This window comes from Megalobrama amblycephala, linkage group LG10 (assembly GCF_018812025.1).
Source record: "Megalobrama amblycephala isolate DHTTF-2021 linkage group LG10, ASM1881202v1, whole genome shotgun sequence".
Classification (NCBI taxonomy): domain Eukaryota; kingdom Metazoa; phylum Chordata; class Actinopteri; order Cypriniformes; family Xenocyprididae; genus Megalobrama; species Megalobrama amblycephala.
The window spans coordinates 19,578,232-19,600,278 of NC_063053.1; the positions used below are offsets into that span (position 1 = coordinate 19,578,232).

At 36.8% G+C, this 22,047-nt stretch overlaps 1 protein-coding gene and 1 long non-coding RNA gene across 4 annotated transcripts in view; one reads left to right on the forward strand and one right to left on the reverse strand.

Annotated features, from left to right (window-relative positions):
* Positions 1–1,037: 1,037 nt before the first annotated feature.
* arhgap22 (Rho GTPase activating protein 22) overlaps positions 1,038–22,047 on the forward strand; it is a 35,429-nt gene continuing 14,419 nt past the window's right edge. Inside the window, exons 1-3 of one of the 3 annotated variants that reach the window (XM_048205242.1) lie at positions 1,038–1,216; positions 8,572–8,771; positions 11,416–11,503. In XM_048205242.1, coding sequence (XP_048061199.1) covers positions 1,171–1,216; positions 8,572–8,771; positions 11,416–11,503 — 334 coding nt within the window. In that variant the 5' untranslated portion in view covers positions 1,038–1,170. Of the gene's footprint in view, positions 1,217–4,403; positions 4,560–8,571; positions 8,772–11,415; positions 11,504–14,977; positions 16,434–22,047 lie in introns of those variants that run through there. The other 2 variants (XM_048205244.1, XM_048205245.1) reach the window with 2 other exon arrangements.
* Positions 5,673–12,816, reverse strand: LOC125277046. The gene is made up of 4 exons (XR_007186798.1): positions 12,704–12,816; positions 8,564–8,797; positions 7,193–7,269; positions 5,673–5,811 (listed from the first exon to the last, which is right to left on the reverse strand). It is a non-coding gene; the product is annotated as an uncharacterized LOC125277046 (long non-coding RNA).

Consider the following 22,047-nt stretch of genomic DNA (forward strand, 5'->3'; position numbering starts at 1 on the left):
TGAAATAAATTTGAAAGTGCCTTTTTAGAAAGAATTTTCTTCCTGTATCAGTCTTTACACTTAAAGGGATAGTTCACCCAAAAATGAAAATTCTGTCATCATTTACTCACCCTCAAGTAGTTCCAAACCTGTATGAATTTCTTTGTTCTGCTGAACACAAAAGAAGATACTCGAAAGAATGTCAGTAACCAAACCGATCTCGCCCCCGATTTACTACCATAGTATTTATTTTTCCTACTATGGTAGTAAATCGGGGGTGAGATCTGAAATTCATACTGGTTTGGAACTACTTAAGGGTGAGTAAATGATGACAGAATTTTCATTTTTGGGTGAACCATCCCTTTAATATTAAGTGACATGACATGTAGCCAAATATGGTGTCCCATACTCGGAAATTGTGCTCTGCATTTCACCCATCCAAGTGCACACACACAATTAGGCCACAACTGCCCATATTACATAATTTTAGGGCAATCGCACAGCTTACAATGCCCTATGCTAACTCGACTCTATAAAGTAATATGGTTATACATATTACTTTGCAGAAGAGCAACAATAATCCTTGACTTGATAATGGATTATTGTTGCTCTTCATTTATTGTATTTTTTCAATCAGTACCAATAAGTATTGCACAAAATGTGTAAAACCGTAATAGGACACCATCCTACATAAAAGGCCATAATAAGAAGCACTTGTACACTGCACTGCTGTTTTCACTTCTGCATTAGCAGTTGTCATTTCCTTAGATGTCTCTGTCAGTCTACCAACTTTCTTGTGATTTTACACTTCTCAGCTTTTGGAAATTTCCCCTTTATAATGTAGTTAAGCACATATATTTTTCAGACTACTCTAGAGTATGTGAATTCATTGGATAGCAAATGTGAAAATGCTGACCTCATAGTATTTGTGTTAGAGAGACATATTCCGGAGTAATTTTCTCCTGAGAACCACTCTTGTTTTTTTTAATGATGTGGACACATTTTGTGAATTTATTAGATCTGCATTTAGTTCTCCTCCTCAGTTCCCTAAAGGATTGAGTGGGAGTCTCTTGGTAGATGTCACATTGGTGAACTTTAAACTTAAAACTGTAGTTCTCCTTTTACTTACACGGATGTTTGAAGCGGTTAGTTTCAAATGCCATACATGAAGATGCTAAATTGTAAGCCCTAATGTACAACTCTGAGTATTCACCAAAGAGACGATGGAGATTTTTAGGTAATTTTTTTTTTAATATGCTTGTTTGACTGAAAGTGATCTGTATAGTACTTTTAATTTGATTTCAACATCTCTTATAACTTATGACTAACGGTATGAATGGAAAATTATTTGTAACATTTGTCACACACTGAAGACGGCCTGAGAGCTGAAACATTTCTATAAAGTAAAATAACAAAAGATTTTGAATTTTGAGTGCGAATCACAGCTGAATTCTTAATGTAGTTAAATTTATGTAAGACAATATATGAGATGAGTGAGAGCGCAGTGTAAACTATCTTGTTGAACCAAATTATTTTTAACAGTCATAACATTTATATGACCTAGGAATATGTATGTAGTATATTGTGCTTAAAAGGTTAGTTCACCCAAAAGTGAAATTTCTGTCATTAAGTACTACATTAAGTTTGTCTTTGTAACACAAATTGAGATATTTTTGATGAAATCCGAGGGTATCTGATCCACACATAGGCAGCAATGACATTGCACCTTTTGAGGTGCTAAAGATATCGATAAAACCATCGACTTGCCTACAGTGGTTCAAACTTAATATTATGAAGCAACGAGAATACTTTTTGTGCAAAAAAACAAAACAAAAATAATGACTTTATTCAACTATTTCGTCTGTCCCCCCTGCTACGCTATTTTCGTTGCAGAGCTTTAGTGTTTACGTCCGAACGGCAGCTCAGTATTGGCCGGCTCATGTCACGTGAGCAGCACGACGCATGCGTGAGCCCGCGTTCAGACATAAACACTGAAGCTCTGCAGCGAAAATAGCGTAGCAGTATAACAGGGGACAGACTAATTTGTTGAATAAAGTCGTTATTAGGGCCCGAGCACCGATGGTGTGAGGACCCTATTGTAATTGATCAGTCAATTATTCTTCTTCCCCGAAATGAATCGCATTTTTGAGGGCCTAAACATGCTCAAAACTGCCTTGAAAGCACCACCTACAACATTTCAATTTAGCACCCTTCGTGCTATGTTTCGCGTACAGGTATGAAATTCGGTAGACGCATCTAACAGCCCAATACCTACAAAAAAGCCCCTGGGTGCAAAATCTGTAAACCCAACAGGAAGTGAGATATTTTGAATTTTCTCTGCAAAATTTGTGCAGTTTTTGCTATTTCCAGACGGAGTATTTAACAAACTTCTCCTAGAGCTTTAATCAGACCAAGGTCATATTTGGTCAGTCTAATCTAAAGGCCTTTGCGATGTTAAATTGTGAAGATCTTGAGTTTTCGCTGAAGGGTGTGTCCGTGGCGGCCTGACAAATTTTGGTTTCACCATGAAACAGGAAGTTGTTGTAACTCGGGCATACATTGTCGGATCTGCCCCAAACTTCACATGTTTTATTAGAGTCCTGGCCTGAAGACATCTACAATGCAATACTCAGTTACAGTCATAGCACCACCTGCAGGCAACATGAAATGACTTGTTTTACTCTGTGATTAACTCCTCGTAGAGATTTAATCAGATCAACATCATATTTGGTCAGTCTAATCTTAAGGCCTTAGCGATGTTAAATATCACTGTGTCTGTGGTGGCCTGACAAAGTCTGATGTTTCTCAAGCTGTTGTAACTCAGGCATACAATGTCCGATCTGCCCCAAACTTCACATGTGTGATGAGTCCTGACCTAAAGCTATCTATATGCCAATTTTAATCAGTTAGTCATAGCACCACCTGCTGGCAACAGGAAATGCCATGCTTCACACTGTAATTCAATCCCAGAAACACATTTCAATATGCCACGAAGTACCAAACATGCTACAAACACCTTAAATCATGCAACACTTGGCTAAGTGATTATGTATGATTAACGGCACGAAACGGTAAGCTGTTGTAACTCAGGCATACAATGTCTGATCTGCTCCAAACTTGATAATAGTTCTGGCCTGAGGACATCTACATGGCAATATTCAGTTACAGTCAAAGCGCCACCTGTTGTCAGCAGGAAGTGTGACACTTTGAAATGACTTTGCCATAATGCTCCTGTATTTACTTGCTTACATGCATGTCGCCCACTGTTTACTGATTTCCTAAGGCGGGTCGCGATGAGCCCAGGTGTGAGGGCCCTTTCATCGCTGCTTGCAGCTTTAATTTTGTTGTTTTTGCACACAAAAAGTATTCTCGTCGCTTCATAGTATTAAGGTTGAACCACTGCAGTCACGTCAACAGTCTCTACTGTTACTGACAATTTATTTATAAAAAATTTTGTTTTATATATTCATCAATGCAACTATTAGATGTTCATAATACTATTAAAGCACATGAAGACTGAATAACAATTTAAGTTTAAGAAAAATTATTTACTCACCCAAACCTATAAGCTATTATTTTCTATTCTATTTGTAATGAACACACAGGAGAAATTTTAAAGAATATTTATATGCAGCTCTAATGCCAGTTCACAATGACCATGTCCAAAAATGACAAAAGTGCCATAAAAATAACTCATATTAATTCTGCAGTATATTCCAATTCTTCTGAAATCATATTTTATTTTAGTTCTGTTTTCTTTTGTACCATAATTCCATTCTGTCCCTCACAATAACCTACTATATGACTTGGAATATAGCACACAAGTCATAAACCGGTATTTTTATTGTATACTTTTAATTCGTTTTTGTCCTTTTTGGTGCTTGAAACTTCAACATATGGGCTGTACCCCATGTGAGTGAGTAAATAATGACAGAATTTCTGGCAGAACTATCACTTTTACTACTTTTTGTTGTTGTTTGGAAGTGATTTGAAGTGAGGAAAAGCTAGACAATGAAAAGGCGAATGTATAGTGAGGGAGAGAAATAGAGAAGTACATATAGTAGTACTCACAAGCACATGCACATATATTCACCAGACTAAAGAGCCAATTAGGAGGGAGGGAGAATGGGGGGGAAATGGCAGAAGCCCGTCTGTTTCTGCTTCACTGAATTATTGAGTGTAATCATCCAGGCCTTTAATGGCTGGTCCGGAGTGGAATTAATTTGGGTGGTGTGGGATAAATAATGCATTATGGGTAAGGGTGGCTCTGAGCGTGTGCAAGAGGTCTCTCTCCTCCAGCTGCCTCTGCATGATAAGGGTGGGAGGGGCCGGGAAGCGTGCCGCTCAGTGCAGTGGGCCAGTGGGACATGAGGGAGGAGAGGGAGGGAGAGGAGGGAGGGAGGGAGGGAGGGAGGGAGGGAGGGAGGAAGACAGATGCTGTCCAGAGCAGGCGGAAGAGGTGCAACAGGGCGAGGCTCAGGAGGAGAGAGTAGAGTGCGGATCCCAACATGTGGATGGAGGACAGTGTTGCTCAGCTATGAACACCATGCTAAGCCCCAAGATTAGACAGTCCAGGAGAGGTAAGCATGATATGATCTGCCTTTAATTCTCAGCATCACTGTCATGCATTCCCATCCGTAGCTGCTTTAGCTGCGCTCACTACCGGCTCGTAGTCTCAGCTCAGTGATGGGCTGTTGAGGAGAGTATTTCTCTGAGGCTCCATGGCAGTGATCCAACACACTGGGCGGTTGCTTGGTAACATCTTTCAGCTTGATTAGTGGTTAATGAGTGTAAGTGGTCTCTGGCTTTGTGTCACACTCCTTAACCAGGAAGTCATGATTCGGATCTTGACACATGCTGATCGTGCCTCATAACGCTGATGTTTTATATTGTGATTTTGTTTCACTTTTTCATACATGATGATGCAGAAAAGTCAAGAAGGAGCATGATTATTATATTTCCATGTCATTTTCTATACATGAACTCATGTTCTATTCTTGGTCTGATGAATTGTAGTCTCAACACACAAGGGACTTATAGGTGCAATAAATCATAACAGCTGAATGTCAAACTGTTTCACCTGCATGAGAAAAAGCTTGCTGACAATAGCCTGTAACCTGCTATTAGGGCATACAGTATACTTAAGCTAAATGTCATATAAAATGTAAACTAAATGTAATGTACATACAGTAGGTAGTAGCTTGTAGGTTTATTGATCAGATGTCAATTTACAACAAGGTTCAATTCATTAACATTGTTAGATCATTATACCTAATGCATTAACCAATAAACAGTACTTTTGGTCAATTTTAACATTTCCTGTTCTATAAATTAACATGATATTGTTATGAACATGAATTAAAACTAAATAATAGTATATTCATAAATTAACCTTGATTGTTAATTAAATTGGATTATTGTTAGTTTATGATGCTAAATTGAGTCTTAATGTATAGTTGTTACCATTGATCAATTCCATGCACAAAACAGGTGCAGCATCATTTTTTAAAGTTGAACTGATAATAATTGCATGTTTTTTCCTGATTATTTCTCCTCGTAAATGGAGAATAGGCTTATCTGCTTCAGCAGTTGTGGTAAGAGGCTATTTGTAGATTGATTTCTGCCCTGCTGTGCAACATAAAGCAAACCGGAGCATTTGAAGTGCACTGTATGTCTGCTGGGCTCTGCATTTGACATCTTGCATATGGATTGTGTCACTTTTGGTGAGGGTGTTGGGTTCGCCGTGTTTTAAGCCGCTACAGCACATATTCCAGCACAGCAGGCTCACAGACACTGCCAGGTTTCATTTGCCGACTGGTGTGTCATTCCACTCTGAGTGTCAGAACATTAAGTGGATTTACAATTGCCTTTTAGTTTTGTGTTGTACATGCTGTACTTATGTGTAATACAATGTGCATATATATATATATATATATATATATATATATATATATATATATATATATATAAACTACTTTACTATATATATATATATATATATATATAACTACTTTACTATATATATATATGTAAATATATATATATATATATATATATATATATATATATATATATATATATATATATATTATTAGTCAAACCAAAAATTATTCAGATATTTTTTGATATATTTTTACTAGTGGGTGCAGGACGCTATAGTTAATTTATGTAAGTGAACTAAAGTAAACTAATAAAGTAAACTGTGACATATCTTTATACAGTGGACTACCATTAAAATTTACAAAAATTTGGAACCAAAAATTATTCAGATACTTTGACCTGACCATGTTTTGCTTAAGTGTTATCTGGCATAATTAAGATTAATTTTTTCTGACACAGTTTAACTCTTGAGATCATATTTTATTACCATTTTTTTTAAAAACTATAAACCATATTAATGAATGAAATGTTCAAGGTGTCTGAAGTTTTGGTTTGACTGTATATATATATTATATATATATATATATACACACACACACAATATAGTAAAGCTCAGATGCTTTTAGACATTACATCTTTTTATGAACTTGTATTAGGCATAATTCGTTTTTAAGTCCTGTTATAATCCTAAAGACAATTATAATAGAGCTGGGTTCAAGTCCGCAGCAGATCTAAGGAATAATCCAAACCATAGGAGCTACACAAAATTCATTAATATTCTGTTCCTCGTGCCATACTCAAGGTGTCCTCATAAAACATGTCTTGTACGAAACTCTTTATTACGAGGCTATTTTAAGCAGCCTGATCATTTCAGGCATAGATTAATTGCTAATATTAATTCTTAAAGTCTTCATATTCAGTACCAGTGCCCTGAAAGGATATTTAAGGAACAGACACACAAAAGAAAGGCTCTTTTGTCATTCCAAAAAATGAGTCCGAATTAAATATGCATGGGCCTAGTTCAGACTTCCAGTATTTTTAGACTGTGAACATGTCACAGGAGCAAAAAAAATCAGACAAATTGAGGAAAATTCTGATGCTGAACCCTCTGCCCGGTCGGCAACCTGCATGTTATTGAGAGTTGGCCGCTACGTTTATGGGAAATAAGGAGAAACATCATTCTGTGTGTCCCTGGAGACTGCTGTTCAAAAGGCTGGATCATTTTAGGGGCTTTTCTCCCACCCTCCTTCTTTTCAATTTGTGCTCTCTCACTCTTTCTCTCTCCATGAGGCTGTAGGTGTACATTTACACTGATGAGGCTTCCATTACTTACAGTGATTGAATCAGAGGCAGCGTTTGCAGCCCTTCATTCAGATGGGGAGGCTGAGGAGCAGAATGGGTAGGACATTCCTGTTATGCAGAAAGAGACAAAAGAAAGAAAGAATATACTTGTGTTGCAATTTAAGGAAGTATGATTATATCTTGATTGTTTACACAATGGCAAAAAAAAATAAGGTGATAAAAAATAAGGGAAAAAAGCATTGTTCACTTACAGGATGCTTATATATATAATATATTTGTATATATTTTTAAAATATATTTTTAATATAAATTTTATGTATTTTAAAAATCACAGAATTCATGAAATCCATTGCCAATATTGTGATGTTTGTGTTAATGTTTGTCCAGCAAAAATGACATCACTTCCTGGATGATGTCATTGAGGAATTGGCTTGTGTTAGTTAAAGGGAGGTTACAAAGGCATGATGGAAAATTAAATTGAGAATGTAATTACCAATTATATTATAATATAATATTTCTAATACAGTAAAACATTTTTTAAAAAATCAGTTGAAGAAAGGACAAAATAAAATTTAGATTTTTTCTTAATATATTTACACCTTTTTGTATTATAATTTGCATTAAATGACATTAAATTAGCATTAAAATGAAAGTAATGACATTATTTTACAATTCACACATTAAAATATGATAAAAGGAACAAATTAATGATTTACAACTTTTTAAAACATATTTGAATTATTTTATTTTAAATACATAATTTTAATGTTTTATCCAATAAGTGAAGATAAATTCTGAGCATACTGCATAATAAGTGACCCAGCCACTGTGAATGTGATAAAGGCTAGGGAAAAAAAAAAAAAATCAATCATGACTTAGCAAATAGGAGGAATGGGATAAGGCAGAAAGAGGGAGATCCAGAGTGATCCTGAACATGGCTGTACAAAGAAAGCTTGGGAGTGCACTCTCATGTTTACTGCTATCCTGCTGCTCTCAGCACACAGGAAAGAAAGGATTGATTTTTCCCTTCCGGCCCACGAGCTGCTTGTGACACTGGGCATGCGTCTCAAAAACAGCTGCCCCATCTGATCCGCTTTGCTGTGGTTTGTGGTTGTCTCTGGTCAACATAAGAGGAATTTAAATTCATGAATAAGCCCAAAAAATGTCCCTTTGCATCATTAAGGAGCCTGTCATAAGGCATGCATGATACATCTTGTTTTCAGCTGTGGTGGAAAATTGCTGGCATTACCCAACTCATCTATTCATTTTTATGTGTGTTCTGTGCATACACTTGTCCAAACTCGTGGAGGCAAATTCACTTGGCTTAGATTGAGCAGAACTGAGATGTAAATGTGGCATATAATCTAACCTAACATGTTTGAATGTTTGTATGTGTGTTTACGTTTCCAGCTAGGTCTAAGAGCATGGTCATGGGGGAGCTCTCCCGCGGCTCCAGCAGGCCGTCGTCCCCCAGCCTCCAAGAGAGGGCGCTGAAAGCAGGCTGGCTTAAGAAACAGCGCAGCATCATGAAGAACTGGCAGCTGCGCTGGTTTGTGCTCCGAACGGATCAGCTCTACTTCTACAAGGATGAGGAGGAAACCAAACCACAGGTACAGTGGGAGGAGGACAGAACAGCCTGAGAACAGAAATAACAATAGATGATTTGTTATTGTATCTGAAATAAAAGGTTGCCTTTTTCAGCCACATTAATCAGAATAAAGTCTGACCCTGTTGTGTCTAAACAGTGTGACAGTTAATGCTGCAAAAATAGATTTAAAAAAAGAAGAGACCTTGACCTTTTATTTCATATCTCATCAATAACCCTACCTCTAAAAAATCAATATGTTATTCCTCTTTCTGATTTAAGCATTGTGAGATAACTAATGACTTCACTATTTTCAAGTTCAACCCCTCAAGCACACACCATCTACAGGATATTGGGCTAGACTTCATCAGTGGGAGGAACAACACTGTATTCTTTCAGGCAGTGCTCCTAAAAGTTTTACACTCTCAAAATGTACACATTTCAATGCATTAGATATCTGAAGTGACTACATAATTTTTGAGCCGCTGTATGTTTTAAATTTTATGAAAAATAAAAAAAAAATAAATAAATAAAAATATATATATATATATATATATATATATATATATATATATATATATATACACACACACTACTGTTCAAAAGTTTTTTTTGTATTAAAGATATTAATAATTATATTCAGCAATGATGCGTAAAAATGATCAAAAGTATTTATAATGTCACAAAAAAAAATCTATTTTAAATAAATACTGTTCTTTTGAATTTTCTATTCATCAAGGAGTCAGATTCCACAAAAATATAAAGTAGCACTTATTATACTTAAGATTATCAATTAACACTGAAGGCTGAAAATTCAGCTTTGCCATCACATAAAATACCAAAAATATATATTTTTTGAAAACATTGCCAAGTAAAACGCTGCGTTTATATAGAACCGTCTCTTTATGACCACAACAAACGGGACACTTTTCAGACGCGCATTCCAATTTTGCCTCAGCGCCAGGCGCAAGTTAAACGAGCGCGGAAAAGGTACAGGTGACGATGAGGGAGCTTCAGTTGAATAACAGTGAACTGCGGTCAGATGAGATGTTGTCAGGCTATGTGTGTAAAATTCAGAAAAATTAACATGACTGTCCAATCAGCCATTATACTGTGCTCGCGGCGCGCACTCAAGAATTGCACGCGCAAATGTGGTGGCGCACGCGCTGCATATTATTTTATTATAGCTTAAATTATGTAAATATCGAAGCTATCTAATACTTCAAATCTCAAGGTTAAATCAGAAGATTTTTTGGACAAATATTTCTGTAACAGCTGTCAAAATATAGTATATAGCTCGACTGTGGTTTTTAATTTATTTTCAAGGGAAAAAAAAAAAAAAAAAAAAAAAAAAAAAAATTACTTTTCAAAACATCCCCCCTCTGGAATTTTCACAAATCGCACCCTGCATGAATGTATACATTATAAATATTGGGGGAAAAATACTCAAGACACTATGCAAGAATTTGCACAAAATATGAGCAATATTTAGAACAGAGAAACAATATTTTTTTAAAACAATTGCTAAATAAATTTGTTTGCCATTGTCAACTGCCCTAAAATTCCCCCTTTTCCTCATTGCTGTTCATGTGTATTTTTTTTAAATATGAAAGCTAATGCAAAATAGTTGATATATTGTAACTTTTGTTTATGAGTTATATGCATGTTATGTGATTTTGTTTTTATTACGAAAGATTACAAAAAATAAGTAAAAAAGAAAAAGAAATCTGAATCTAAATATCACATATGTACTAGGGATTCATTCTCCCCTGTCAGCAAGACTTTGGAAACAAAGCTATGTCCTCCACTGTCTCCATTACAGCAAGATGACATCAGCATGCTGTTAGCCTGACAAACTCATTTGGAAACAGCATGCCCTCCTGCTTGGCTGTAGTGTAAGTCAAAGCATTTAGCGGATACAGAGCAGCTGACCTATGACCCCTAATGCAGCATGACTACTCAGCGTATACGGCCGACTCTGGCTCATCTATCCTTCAATTCGTATTATTCTCCTCCGGAGCCCGTAAACTCCCTGTTAATGCTCTTGCTCTCTTTCTCTACACCCCCCTCCCCCCGACCCCACCCCATCTCCATCACAGCTCAATTCAATCTCGGCTGCAGAAATGTGCCCAGCTTGCATTTGAGTGGGTAACCCTATAAGCATTTACCCTTATCAATGCATACCCTCTGAAATTTCATTTAACTGCAGCTAAATGGCAGAGAGGAATTTCAGAGCGATGAGAACTTGCATTGCTGTGTTAATGCAGCGAAGGATGGAGGATGAACTAAAGGAGGCTGCTGCATAATTTATGATTTGACTGTCGTCGAGTCTAATTATGCATGACTCAGCATTGCTGATTACAGTGTAAAATTGGGCCATGCACACAACAGAGAACTCGAATACCACAATGCCTCATCTGCCCTGAAGTTAAGCCCCCATAGGTGCTTATTAGCACCACAAATCAATTATCAAATTACAATAGCATAATGGAACACTGATCTCCAGTTATCTCTGCAGAGAAATAATTCATTCTCCTAATGCTTTAAAAGATAGAACAGCTTAAAATGTTAAAAAGTTGTGGACACTGGACATAAACTGCTAAAAATGTGCCCTTCAGCTCTTTTTTTTTTTTACTGTTAAGTCATCTTTTCTTTCTTGTTCCCTCCAGGGATGTATCCCGTTGCAGGGTAGTCAAGTCAACGAGCTGACAGCCAATCCTGATGAACCTGGGCGGCATCTTTTTGAAATAGTTCCAGGTAGGAGATAATTAAATTTACCTAAATCATTTGTGGTCTGATTTAAAAACAATTTAAATGGTTTGTGCCATCAGGGCATAATCTGTGCAAGTTGTATTTTGTACTGTCTTACAGTATACTCTTAGACTTACTTGTCACTCAAGGAAGAATTTAATGGCAAAGCAAGAAAACAAACAAGGCACTGTGCTCGCAGGCTCTGAACGGGAGCTTGCATATTGTTACTGATGAAATACAGCTTCCTCATTACCAGAGTTAATCACTAGAGGGCATGAGGTGTCCTCTGAGGATACATGAAGGACATTTGTGAAGACTAAAATCCTTTCATTTGCAAAATGCTGACCACCTACTGTGAGCTTCTAAAGACTGAGACACATTGAAAATCTGTTTTGTTTTCTTTACACCCTAAAATAAAAAAGATAAACAACAAATAAAAAGTCAAATTGAATGACATTGGGGAAAAAAAAGAAGAAAAAATGAATAATAAATGAAGAGTTTATTTGCAAAAACAGATAACTCCATTTTTAGGAATTCTCACAAATCATGTTTTTTTATTGTGCATTCCAAGTAATATCAATCAAACTGCATTTGGGTTGTTTTGATTAAGTAATAATAACTTTAAAAAATACAGGTAAATTAAAAAATTAAAGTTCATTGAAAGTATGTTTTTTATATATATATTAAAAGTTTGTTTTTAGCAAAAGCAGATAACTCCAACAGTCGTTTTTTGGCAAAAGCAGATAACTCCACATTTCATGTTTCATAGTTAAACAAAAACCAAGTAATTGCATTTAAAACACACTCAAACACACGTGCACGCAAACGCGCGCGCACACACACACACACATGTTGTGTGTGTGTGTACTTGTTTATATTACATCTGAGTTCACCTACCAGCCAGCGGTCCCCACAATGTAAATGGATTAATAAACATACTAAATTATGTTTTTGTAAGAACGTAAAAGTGTGCACAGTTTCCTGTGATGGTTAGGTTTAGGGGTAGGGGTAGGGGTAGGGGTAGTGTAGGGGATAGAAAATACAGTTTGTACAGTATAAAATGCATTACGCCTATGGAAAGTCCCCACAATTCACAGAAACGCGCGCGCGCACACACGCACACACACACACACACACACACACACACAAGCAAAAGGACAACCAATTTTTCAGCATGTAAGTCGTGTATGGTGTACAAGGACTTACAGGAGTCGAAATTATAAATCCTCGATCACTTTTAGTCAGCTTTGACAAAACTTCCCTCAGCTAGCGCGTCTTTTTGAAGTGACTAGAAGCCTTGTCACCTGACCTGAATACTGTGCGCTGATTCGCTAAAAGGGACTTATCAGTTTCTGTACACAAACAACAAGGGCGCTTGTCGGCATCTGTAAAACGTGAACTTGCGATGGCTGACAGTGGACAATACTGGCTTTTCTGACAAAATGGATTTAGGGTACAGAACGTGCTATATATGGAGAATAATGCACAGCACTTAGTTATTTATTTATTTATTTATTTATTTTTTAAAAATGGCGTTTATCGGTTTTTGGAAATGAACTCTTCAAATATTTAATACTATTTCTATGCATTTATGACATTTCAGCCTGAGTGCTGCTTTCATTTGGCATAAGGGGGTCATACCAAATATTGTGAAATTCTGAAATTTATATACATTTTTCAATTCAACTTTTGACTCAAGTTGTTATGCTAATAATATAATGTAATGTATTAATACATTTTCTAGTAGATTAGAAAATAATGAAAAAAAATAAAAATGTCACCTGTTATACATCATATAAAGTGATCGAGCCTCTTCAGAAAATTTGGTCTTAACCGCTCAATTCATATGGATTAGTTTTATGATCTCTTTATGAACTGAAGCATCAAAGTGGTAGTTGTGTAGACTGTCAATGGAGGGACAGAAATCTCTCAAGTTTCATTAAAAATATCATTTGTGTTCCGATGATTAATCATTTTTTTACGAGTTTGGAACGACATGAGGGTGACCCTTCAACAACAAGGTGAGGTAATTGTTATGTCAGTTTAGTTGTCATTTAAGTTATTGGCACACATTATCCAACAGTTATTAACTTTTGTAATGTCACATATTAGCAATAATATACGATTAGCCTGAATTCCTAATTCAAAGCAAACAGTCCACCTCTGTTGTGTCACATGGGTCACGCTACAGATGCAGCAGCATGTTCCCAAGGGACAGATTCTGCTGAAGCGTCTATTGTTTACATGTACTCTGGGAACCTTCGCATATCACATCATTCTGCACAGCCTGACCCAGCATCTCATAAGCAAAGAATGTGACCTTGGTTGAACCTTGAATTCGGTATAGAGTATCATAGGTTAACATGAGCTGCTGCAGACAGTCCCCTCATATGAAGGACATTCCTTGATTTAAAATAAAGACAAATGGCAATAACTGATACATATCACTCTGTGGCCCACAGTGGTGCATTTACTGACACATGCTTGACACATGCATTTACTGACAAAGCTGCTTGTTGTCAAAACCCAGGAGAGCGATCATTGACTGTCAAATATTAGAAAATCTCACACACTATATTTTGAAGTGTGACACTGACAGCTGGACTTTTTTCTCCACTTATCTGCATTATTTATGCCCTGCTGTAACTATACATCACTAGAGACACTTCTGTTTACACAGGTGATGTTTGATTTTGATGGTAATTTTAATGATGTTTTTTATTCCGATCCTCTGCAGAATCTGTTTGCATTATGAAACTCATCTGCTAGGTTTATATGGTGATGTTATAGTGAAATGCTGTTGTCTTTTTGCCTTTTATTGAGATATTTTATTTAGCTGCCTAGCAACACTCGGACTCTCTCGTCTTTGTCGTAAAATGAGAATTCTTTCATTTACAAGAAGTAAATATCACAAGCTGTTGCTACAGCAATCAAACCTGAACGTAAATGTTCAACCTAAACCAACATGTGACTTGGCATTCAGGACCGAGGTGTCTGTATTCTAGACTCTAGCGCTTAGTCATAATTAACTTTAATACTTTAATTTCATGCTGAAGCAAAATCTAAGCATGAAAAAGTACATGGAATGAAAGCAGGTAAAAGGTAAAAAAAGAAAAAGAAGGGAAAGAATAAATCATTAATGTTATACACTTTTGTTCAAAAGTTTTGGGTCATTAAGATTTTTATTATATATAGAAATTAATACTTTAATTCAGCAAGGATGCATTAAACTGATCAAAAGTGACAGTAAAGACATTTATGTTACAAAAAGATTTTTATTTCTACTAAAATGTAATCAAATGTATCAAATATGTCTTAAAAATATGAATCAAATATTTTCTCAAAAATATTAAGCAGCACAACTTTTAAAAATTGATAATGTTTCTTGAGCAGCAAATCAGCATATTAGAATGATTTCTGAAGGATCATGTGACACAGAAGACTGAAGTAATGATGCTGAAAATTTGCCTTTGCCATTACAGGAATAAATTACTTTATTATTATTATTATTATTATTATTATTATTTGAATTATTTGAGGTATTCACTATGGATTTATGAATTCATACTCAAGTGAAACATAAATGAGAACATGCTTGAAAATCACACACTTATTGTGTAAAAAAATAAAACTGATTAGTCATTGATTATTTGGCATGAAGAGCGGACACAAAAACCTCTCTTGGTGTGTCTTGGTGGTCTTGCTTTCCAGATTATTGAAATTAAGATTCAAAGTGAATAAAGGCTAAATCCCCTGTCTCTGAGAGTCTTTGCACACTTCTTAGGAGTTAGAGAAAGAATAGCTCTTAAAAAGGCCAAACAAAAGGCAAGTCTTAGCAACTTCTGCTGAGAATGAAGCATGCATTAGTTGTTGAGATTCAACACTGGCCTCCATTTATATATTTGTTTTTAATTCGGCAGTTCATTTCTTACACCTTGACTATTATTGTCACCCCTATAATCCTTTTGCAAGGTGGACACAGTGAGCTTCTCTGTGTAATGGTGTTTTGTTGCGTACAGCAAACTAAACCCACTTTCCATAAGTCCTGGTCTTTTTATATCAGTCACTCAAACAATGGCTCTATTTACGCCTGTTCTCAACACAAAAGCACGACTGCAGACTGGAGTAGGGAGGTCTGATCCGAGCATGTCCTTACAGCTGACAGAAGCATCACGCTCTGTCTGTGAAGATTGCAGTTTGGTACATTTAAAAGCTCAGATCTAAAGCCTTCTGGCAAAGTGCAATAAAAGCATCTGTGTAACACACAAAGCCCCTTGTGGTCTCAGAAATGTCTTCAAAGAGGGGAAGTTTTAATTAATAAGCCGTTAGATTTAATAGGGGAAAAGAACCAGGCAACATGCAGAGATTTGTGCGTCAGGCTTACAGAAATGTTCAACCGCCCCCCCCGTGTGAAGTCACATCAACCCCCAACCACACACACACACACACAGATTGATTAACCAGGTCTGTTTGTGTTTGGGGGGGATGTTTGGCAAAGATGAGCACTGTGGTGGCTCTGCTCATGAGGGTTAGCGAGGGCGAGTCTGACAGACCGGGGGGCGGGGAAGAAAAAGGTTGAAAAAAAGAGAGAGAACACAACAACTTCTTTTTTTGAATGAATGAATGAAGCAGACGGAGGACTTGTTTTTCGGGTTTCTGGTGGTGATGGTACTGTGGGGTTCTTTGCGCTCTCTCTTTTACTCCTTTTTCTTTTTCTCTCCTAGTCTCTCTCAGTCCCATGCTCAGTTTTTCCCTTCTCCTCTCTCCCTCAATCGCATGCACCCAGCACACACCTATGTTGCGTATTTACCTTCCAGGAAGGCCAGAGATGTAACTAACATGGCACAGCTGTAGTGCTGCCCTCTTTGGCACCCGCGTGCCAACATGGGACTCGGTTGCCGCAAGCTGCAGGAGCACCGATCTGTTCACGCTAAGGGTAAGGACACACTTTCCTCATAAAGACGGCGACTTATATGGATCGATATGTGAGATTTACCGTGGTGAAAGTACAGTACGGCGTTTATAGGAGGATAGGAATTTATGGACGATGGGAGTTTTGTTCTTTAACCTGTAAATCATCTATGTTGGATCCAGCTGTGGCTTGTAAGGACTGTAACATCTGGAGTGTCAAATGCATGAAAAAGATCCAGGAAGCTGTGGCTTTGTGAGTTGTGTATTTTTGGAACAGGCTGTGAGGAGTGGAGCTGCTGCTGGTGAGGTAGTCTTGCATGAATGTGAGGGCCTGTAATTTTGCCTGAGCTATGCTGAAAGGTGTTCGTCTGCTCTCTGATCTGAAACTGACACTTTAACCCTTTCCTTGCTCATTTTGATTCACATTTCATATGAATTTAGCGCATGAATGATTGTGATTGTAAAACTACAGCTGTTTCTGTGTGATGTTCTGTTATACTGTTTGCAAGTGTAAGTTTTACAGATGGGTTCCCGTGGGATACTAGTTAAGACTTTAAGTTTGGCTTTGTTAAACCCGTAAAAGTGAAAATATGACTTTAAAAGGAAATATTGGGCTTTCATAAGATTTGAAAATTGATTTTTGGAATTATTTTAACATATGTTAAATGTCATTTATTCCTGTGATGTCAAAGCTGAATTTTCAGCATGATTGATTCAATCTTCAGTGTCACATGATCCTTCACAAATCATTCTTATATGCCGATTTGTTTCTCAAGAAACATTATTATCAATGTTGAAAACAGTTGTGCTATATTTTTGTGGAAACCATGAAAAATTTATTTTTTCAGGATTCTTTAATGAAAAGAACATTCAAAAGACCAGCATGTTTTTGAAATGGAAATCAAATGAATGCTGTAGAATCACATTATATATGTCTTTACTGTCACATTTGATCAATTTAATCAATGCATCCCTGCTGAATATTAGTACGTATTCAATTCTTTAAAAAAAAAAATCTTGTAAGTACTTCCTCTGTACTTGTTTCACACTTATCACAATATTATTTCAGTTACTGTTATTGTCCCATTTAATATCACACTGCTTCAATTTCAAACTAAGCTACTTGTGTTTCACCTACAGTATCGGTTGTTTTTAGTTTAAAAGTGTAATGGCCGTTTTAATAATGATAATGTTAAATGATATCCAGTATAAATAAGTTAAAAGAACACCTTTCTTTTTTGACGTCAGTGAAGGGGTACATAAGTTAAAATATCTATAATGTCCCTGGTTGTATGTTTAAATAAACGTCTGTCATGTAGACATAACCATGGATATCAAAGTTCAGAATAATCCTTGTATTTCTCTACAAAGTAAAAACACACAGGAAGAGCTAATGGCTCTCAGAATGTAAGGAAACCATTGTGGGTCAACTGATTTTATGACAGTGGGAGTCATGGGGGCTGCCATCTGCACTAATCAGAACCAGAGACAGCAGCCCCAGAGAGAGCTAAACCAACAGCACTGATAAGAGTTTCCAAATGGCAGATATTTGGAGCAAATTGGAAACAGTTTGAAGGTCAGTCTGGAGTCTGAAGTTAAATATTGTGTAGTTTGAACTTGGGATGTTTGAAAAAGGGATTTTAAAGGGATGTAACCTTGTTAGGTGATTGCAAAGATGTTTTGAACGGTTGCTAGTGTGTTCTGACAGGTTGCTGTGTGACTAGGCGTTTGCTGTGGTGTTCTAGGTTGGTTTCCAAGGCATTTCTAAGTGGTTGCTATGGTGTTTTGGCTGATTGGTAAGGGCATGGCTAGGTGGTTCCTATGGTGTTTTGGTTAGTTGCTCAAGCATTTCTAGGTGATATATTAGAGACAGAGAGACTGATTGACTGATGGATTGATTATTTGGTTGGTTGGTTGGTTGATTGATTGGTTGATCGATTGATTGATATACTTTTTACCGGATTTACCAGCCATGAAACTGTTTGCAAAAACAGGCAGTTATGACACCAAAATTTTATTACCAGGGAAAATTCACAATCCTCTTTTCCAATTTTGATACCACAGCTAAAACTAGCTTGCGATAGTCGGTGTTGGTGGTGTTCAGCCCAGTTACATCACTTGCCCACCGTCCCCCACTGTTGTTTTGATTTTTTTTTTTATAGTATAAAAATCATTTAGTTCAGTTGGAAAACAGACACTACAATTAAAACTTAATGCATATGCTTAATGCAGCATGAGCCGAACGAGAGTCACAGCACAGACCAGCAGCAGGAGTCAGATTTAATTTATTACGAGAGACAAGATGATGGCAGAAGATTTGGTTTCAAAGCGAAATATAAAAGCGCCTATTTGGCAGTATTTTGGATTTAAACCCTGTGCTAACAGGGAACCTGCAAAGGATTAGTTGTGTTTTTCTAGTTTTTGTGTTTTTCATTAAAGGTGCTAAAGAGGATCTTTTCGTCGACTGTGAAACCAAAGACTGTTAGTGAGTTTTTGAAATGAGCGCATGCGTAAGAACAACCCCCCTCCTTCACAGCTCATTTCGAGGGAACGCCTCCCAAAACTCGTGCACGAGTATTGGAACACGAATGTTTACCACCGGCATTCGCTGTGTCGTGTTAGTGGATTCATTCTGTCAGACTCACCGCAGGTAACTCATAATCTGCAGTTGTTACTCCTGTCTCCTGATTAAAACATTGCATGTGGCGCCTGTGGAGTGTGGAAAGTTACTGGAGCGCGCAGCCGTGCACGTCTCGCACAAGGAACGTCATGGCAGTGATTGACAAGCCGGGCCAATCATTTACGCGATGATTGCGTAAACGATTGGCTGATGTTTTTAAGGCCCTACCTCATACACAGATGATGTATATTAATATTATTCCTTTCAGTGCACCTAATAAATAGTCTTTTATCAGTTATTAAAGACAATTTCAAGTAATATTGCAAAAATGTATAAAACAAAACATCCTCTTTAGCACCTTTAAAAATTATAATGAACCCACCATTCAAGCAATTGCCGCTATTTTGAAAGCGAAAGTAAAATGCCCATGACCATTCATAATGGTGCATATCTACTGGCGCAGAGTGTTTTCAGTTCATTCATATGGAAGCTCATCTTCCATAGAAATTAACTGAAAATGCTTGCTCTGCTCCGCACGGTCAGGAATGCCCGTGCAGCCGCGCGCATTTTACTTTCACTTTCAAATTAGTGATTTAAAAGCGAGGTGCGCACCCCCCTCCCTCTCGATGATACCGGTATTTCCGAAGTTGTCACATGTCAATTAACTGTGGGAAAATTTCCTCACCACCACAACCCTATAGCCTAATAGGCTATAAATGTAAATATAGTCTGCATAGTCTTTACTGTATAAACTAAACATAGATTAATCCTTATTAAAGTTACAATAGTTATTCAGTCAAGATCAGTGAGTGATTTTTTTTTTTTTTTTTTTACTTTGTCCTTTGTTGTTTGATAAACATTAAAAACAGACAGCAGCAGGACTATTAGGCTGCTGTCACTTTAAGACCTATAGCACGGATCCAATATACTGATACTGTTACATGTGCATTTTATTTCTCAACTGTTTATGTTCACTTAAGACATAACCAACTAGGATCCTTACCAAGACAGGCTTTGTGTGTGTGTGTGTGTGTGTGTGTGTGTGTGTGTGTGAATTTGTCTGTTCAAGCATAAGAAGATGTGAAAGAGAGCTCAATTTAGTATTCACGTGCTGTCTGAGATGCGGATTTCTGAGCGTGCTCTATCGATGTTTAAACTTACCAAACAGTGCGCCAGTAATGAATTGAGTTCTCTTTTCGCGTCTTTTTGCAGTTGAATATTTAAATAGGCAAGACTTACTTTCGTGATGATGCAGCACTGGCTGTCAACTGAGTGCCATTCACGTTTTTTCACGTTCATGTTCTTACAACATTGCATTGTTAGAATTTTAAAAAAATGTTACTGGCCAACTGGTGATTGACACCATTTTTTATATACTCACCAATGCAAATTTTTACTCGCATTTGGCGCTTGGCGATTGTTAATTTTAGCCTCTAGATAGATAGATCGTGTATATTATATACAGTATATGAAAATATATTATTCAAAGTTTCAAAATTATTTGAATGAATGTTAAATAATTATCTCTTTAGTAAATAAATGAATGATGTTTGTTATTATAAAGTTTTGCTGAACATTATAGTGGTGTCAGATTTCTCATTAAGTTAAGACGCTGACTTTCACATCTCAAGGCAAGTGTGTCTGCAAAGTGCTGGATTCAAAATAAAGATATTCATCTGAAAGCCTCAGGCCCGTTGTGCTGGATGTCCTCCCAGTCTGCTGGCCAAACCGCACACTGTGCCTCTGGCTTCACTCTGCCTCCCATCTCTCTGATACATGAGAGAGGAAGACACACTGCAGACACCTGAAAGCTGCTGACTGAGCTCTTACAGCGTGATTTCATAGTGTGTTTAAGATGATACTCCAAAGCATTTGTTACGAGAATTTCTCAAAATGATGCATTTTAGTGCTCAAAGACAAGATATTATATTAAGCATTCACCTAATTGAGGCTAAAGGACATTAAGATTTTTTTTCCTTTTTTTCAAGAAATATTGTTTTATTATTATACTTTGATATGTGTGATAGTGCTAATGGGACATTCATGAAGAAAATGTGGCTCACTCCAGTGCAAAAATTCTCCAAGAGATGAAATTCCCAAGTACATGTTTTATCTTGAACAATGCATCATGTAAAATAGGCATGGCATTTTTTTGGTTCTTACCACCAGTGGAATGCACATCACTGTTCAGTCCTTCATTTTATAAATAATCCATATCCATGACCTTACCATGGAAATATGTTGAAAGTCATAGTAAAATCATTGTTTGGGAAATGCACGCTAGGATGGGAGTAGTTTAGCCCAGCTTTGGGTAGCAGATAAGGGACGGCAAGGCCATCTAATATCCTGGGAATTCAAAATTATGTTGTGAATGCAGAGTGATTATTTCTGACCTTGACTTTGGCCTAGCAAAATGAGTATGAATGAGCATTATGCAATTCACTTATAAGTCACTCAAATTCATTCAATCAATTTAATTATATATATATATATATATATATATATATATATATATATATATATATATATATATATATATATATATATATGATACTGATTACAAGTTTTATAATTTACAAGAAATGAAAGGAAATTATGATGCAAATGTGTCAATATTAGACAAATCACCAAGTCAAAAGACCCATTTCTAAACAAAAATAAAGGCTTGTGTTCTCTGAAAAGGTCACATTCACCTCTCAACAAAGTCAGGCTTTTGATTATTGCCATTACATGCGAGATACTGGCAGTGGAAGTGCATCTGCCAAAGGCACAAGCACAGAAGCAATGCATCATCCACTCCCACTGCCGTTCAGACATGTAGATCAGAGACAGTCAGGCACTCCTCAGGGAGTCCTACAGTATGTGTGCTGTCTGACACAGCCACTAGCTACCTGACAATACTCTGCAGTCTGCAGCCAGGCTCAACAGATAATGGAACCATCCATCCACAAAAACTAGGTTGAACGGAATTTATGCTGTGGATATTTTTGGGAGGTGGAGAGGGAGGGCTGTTTGAGGA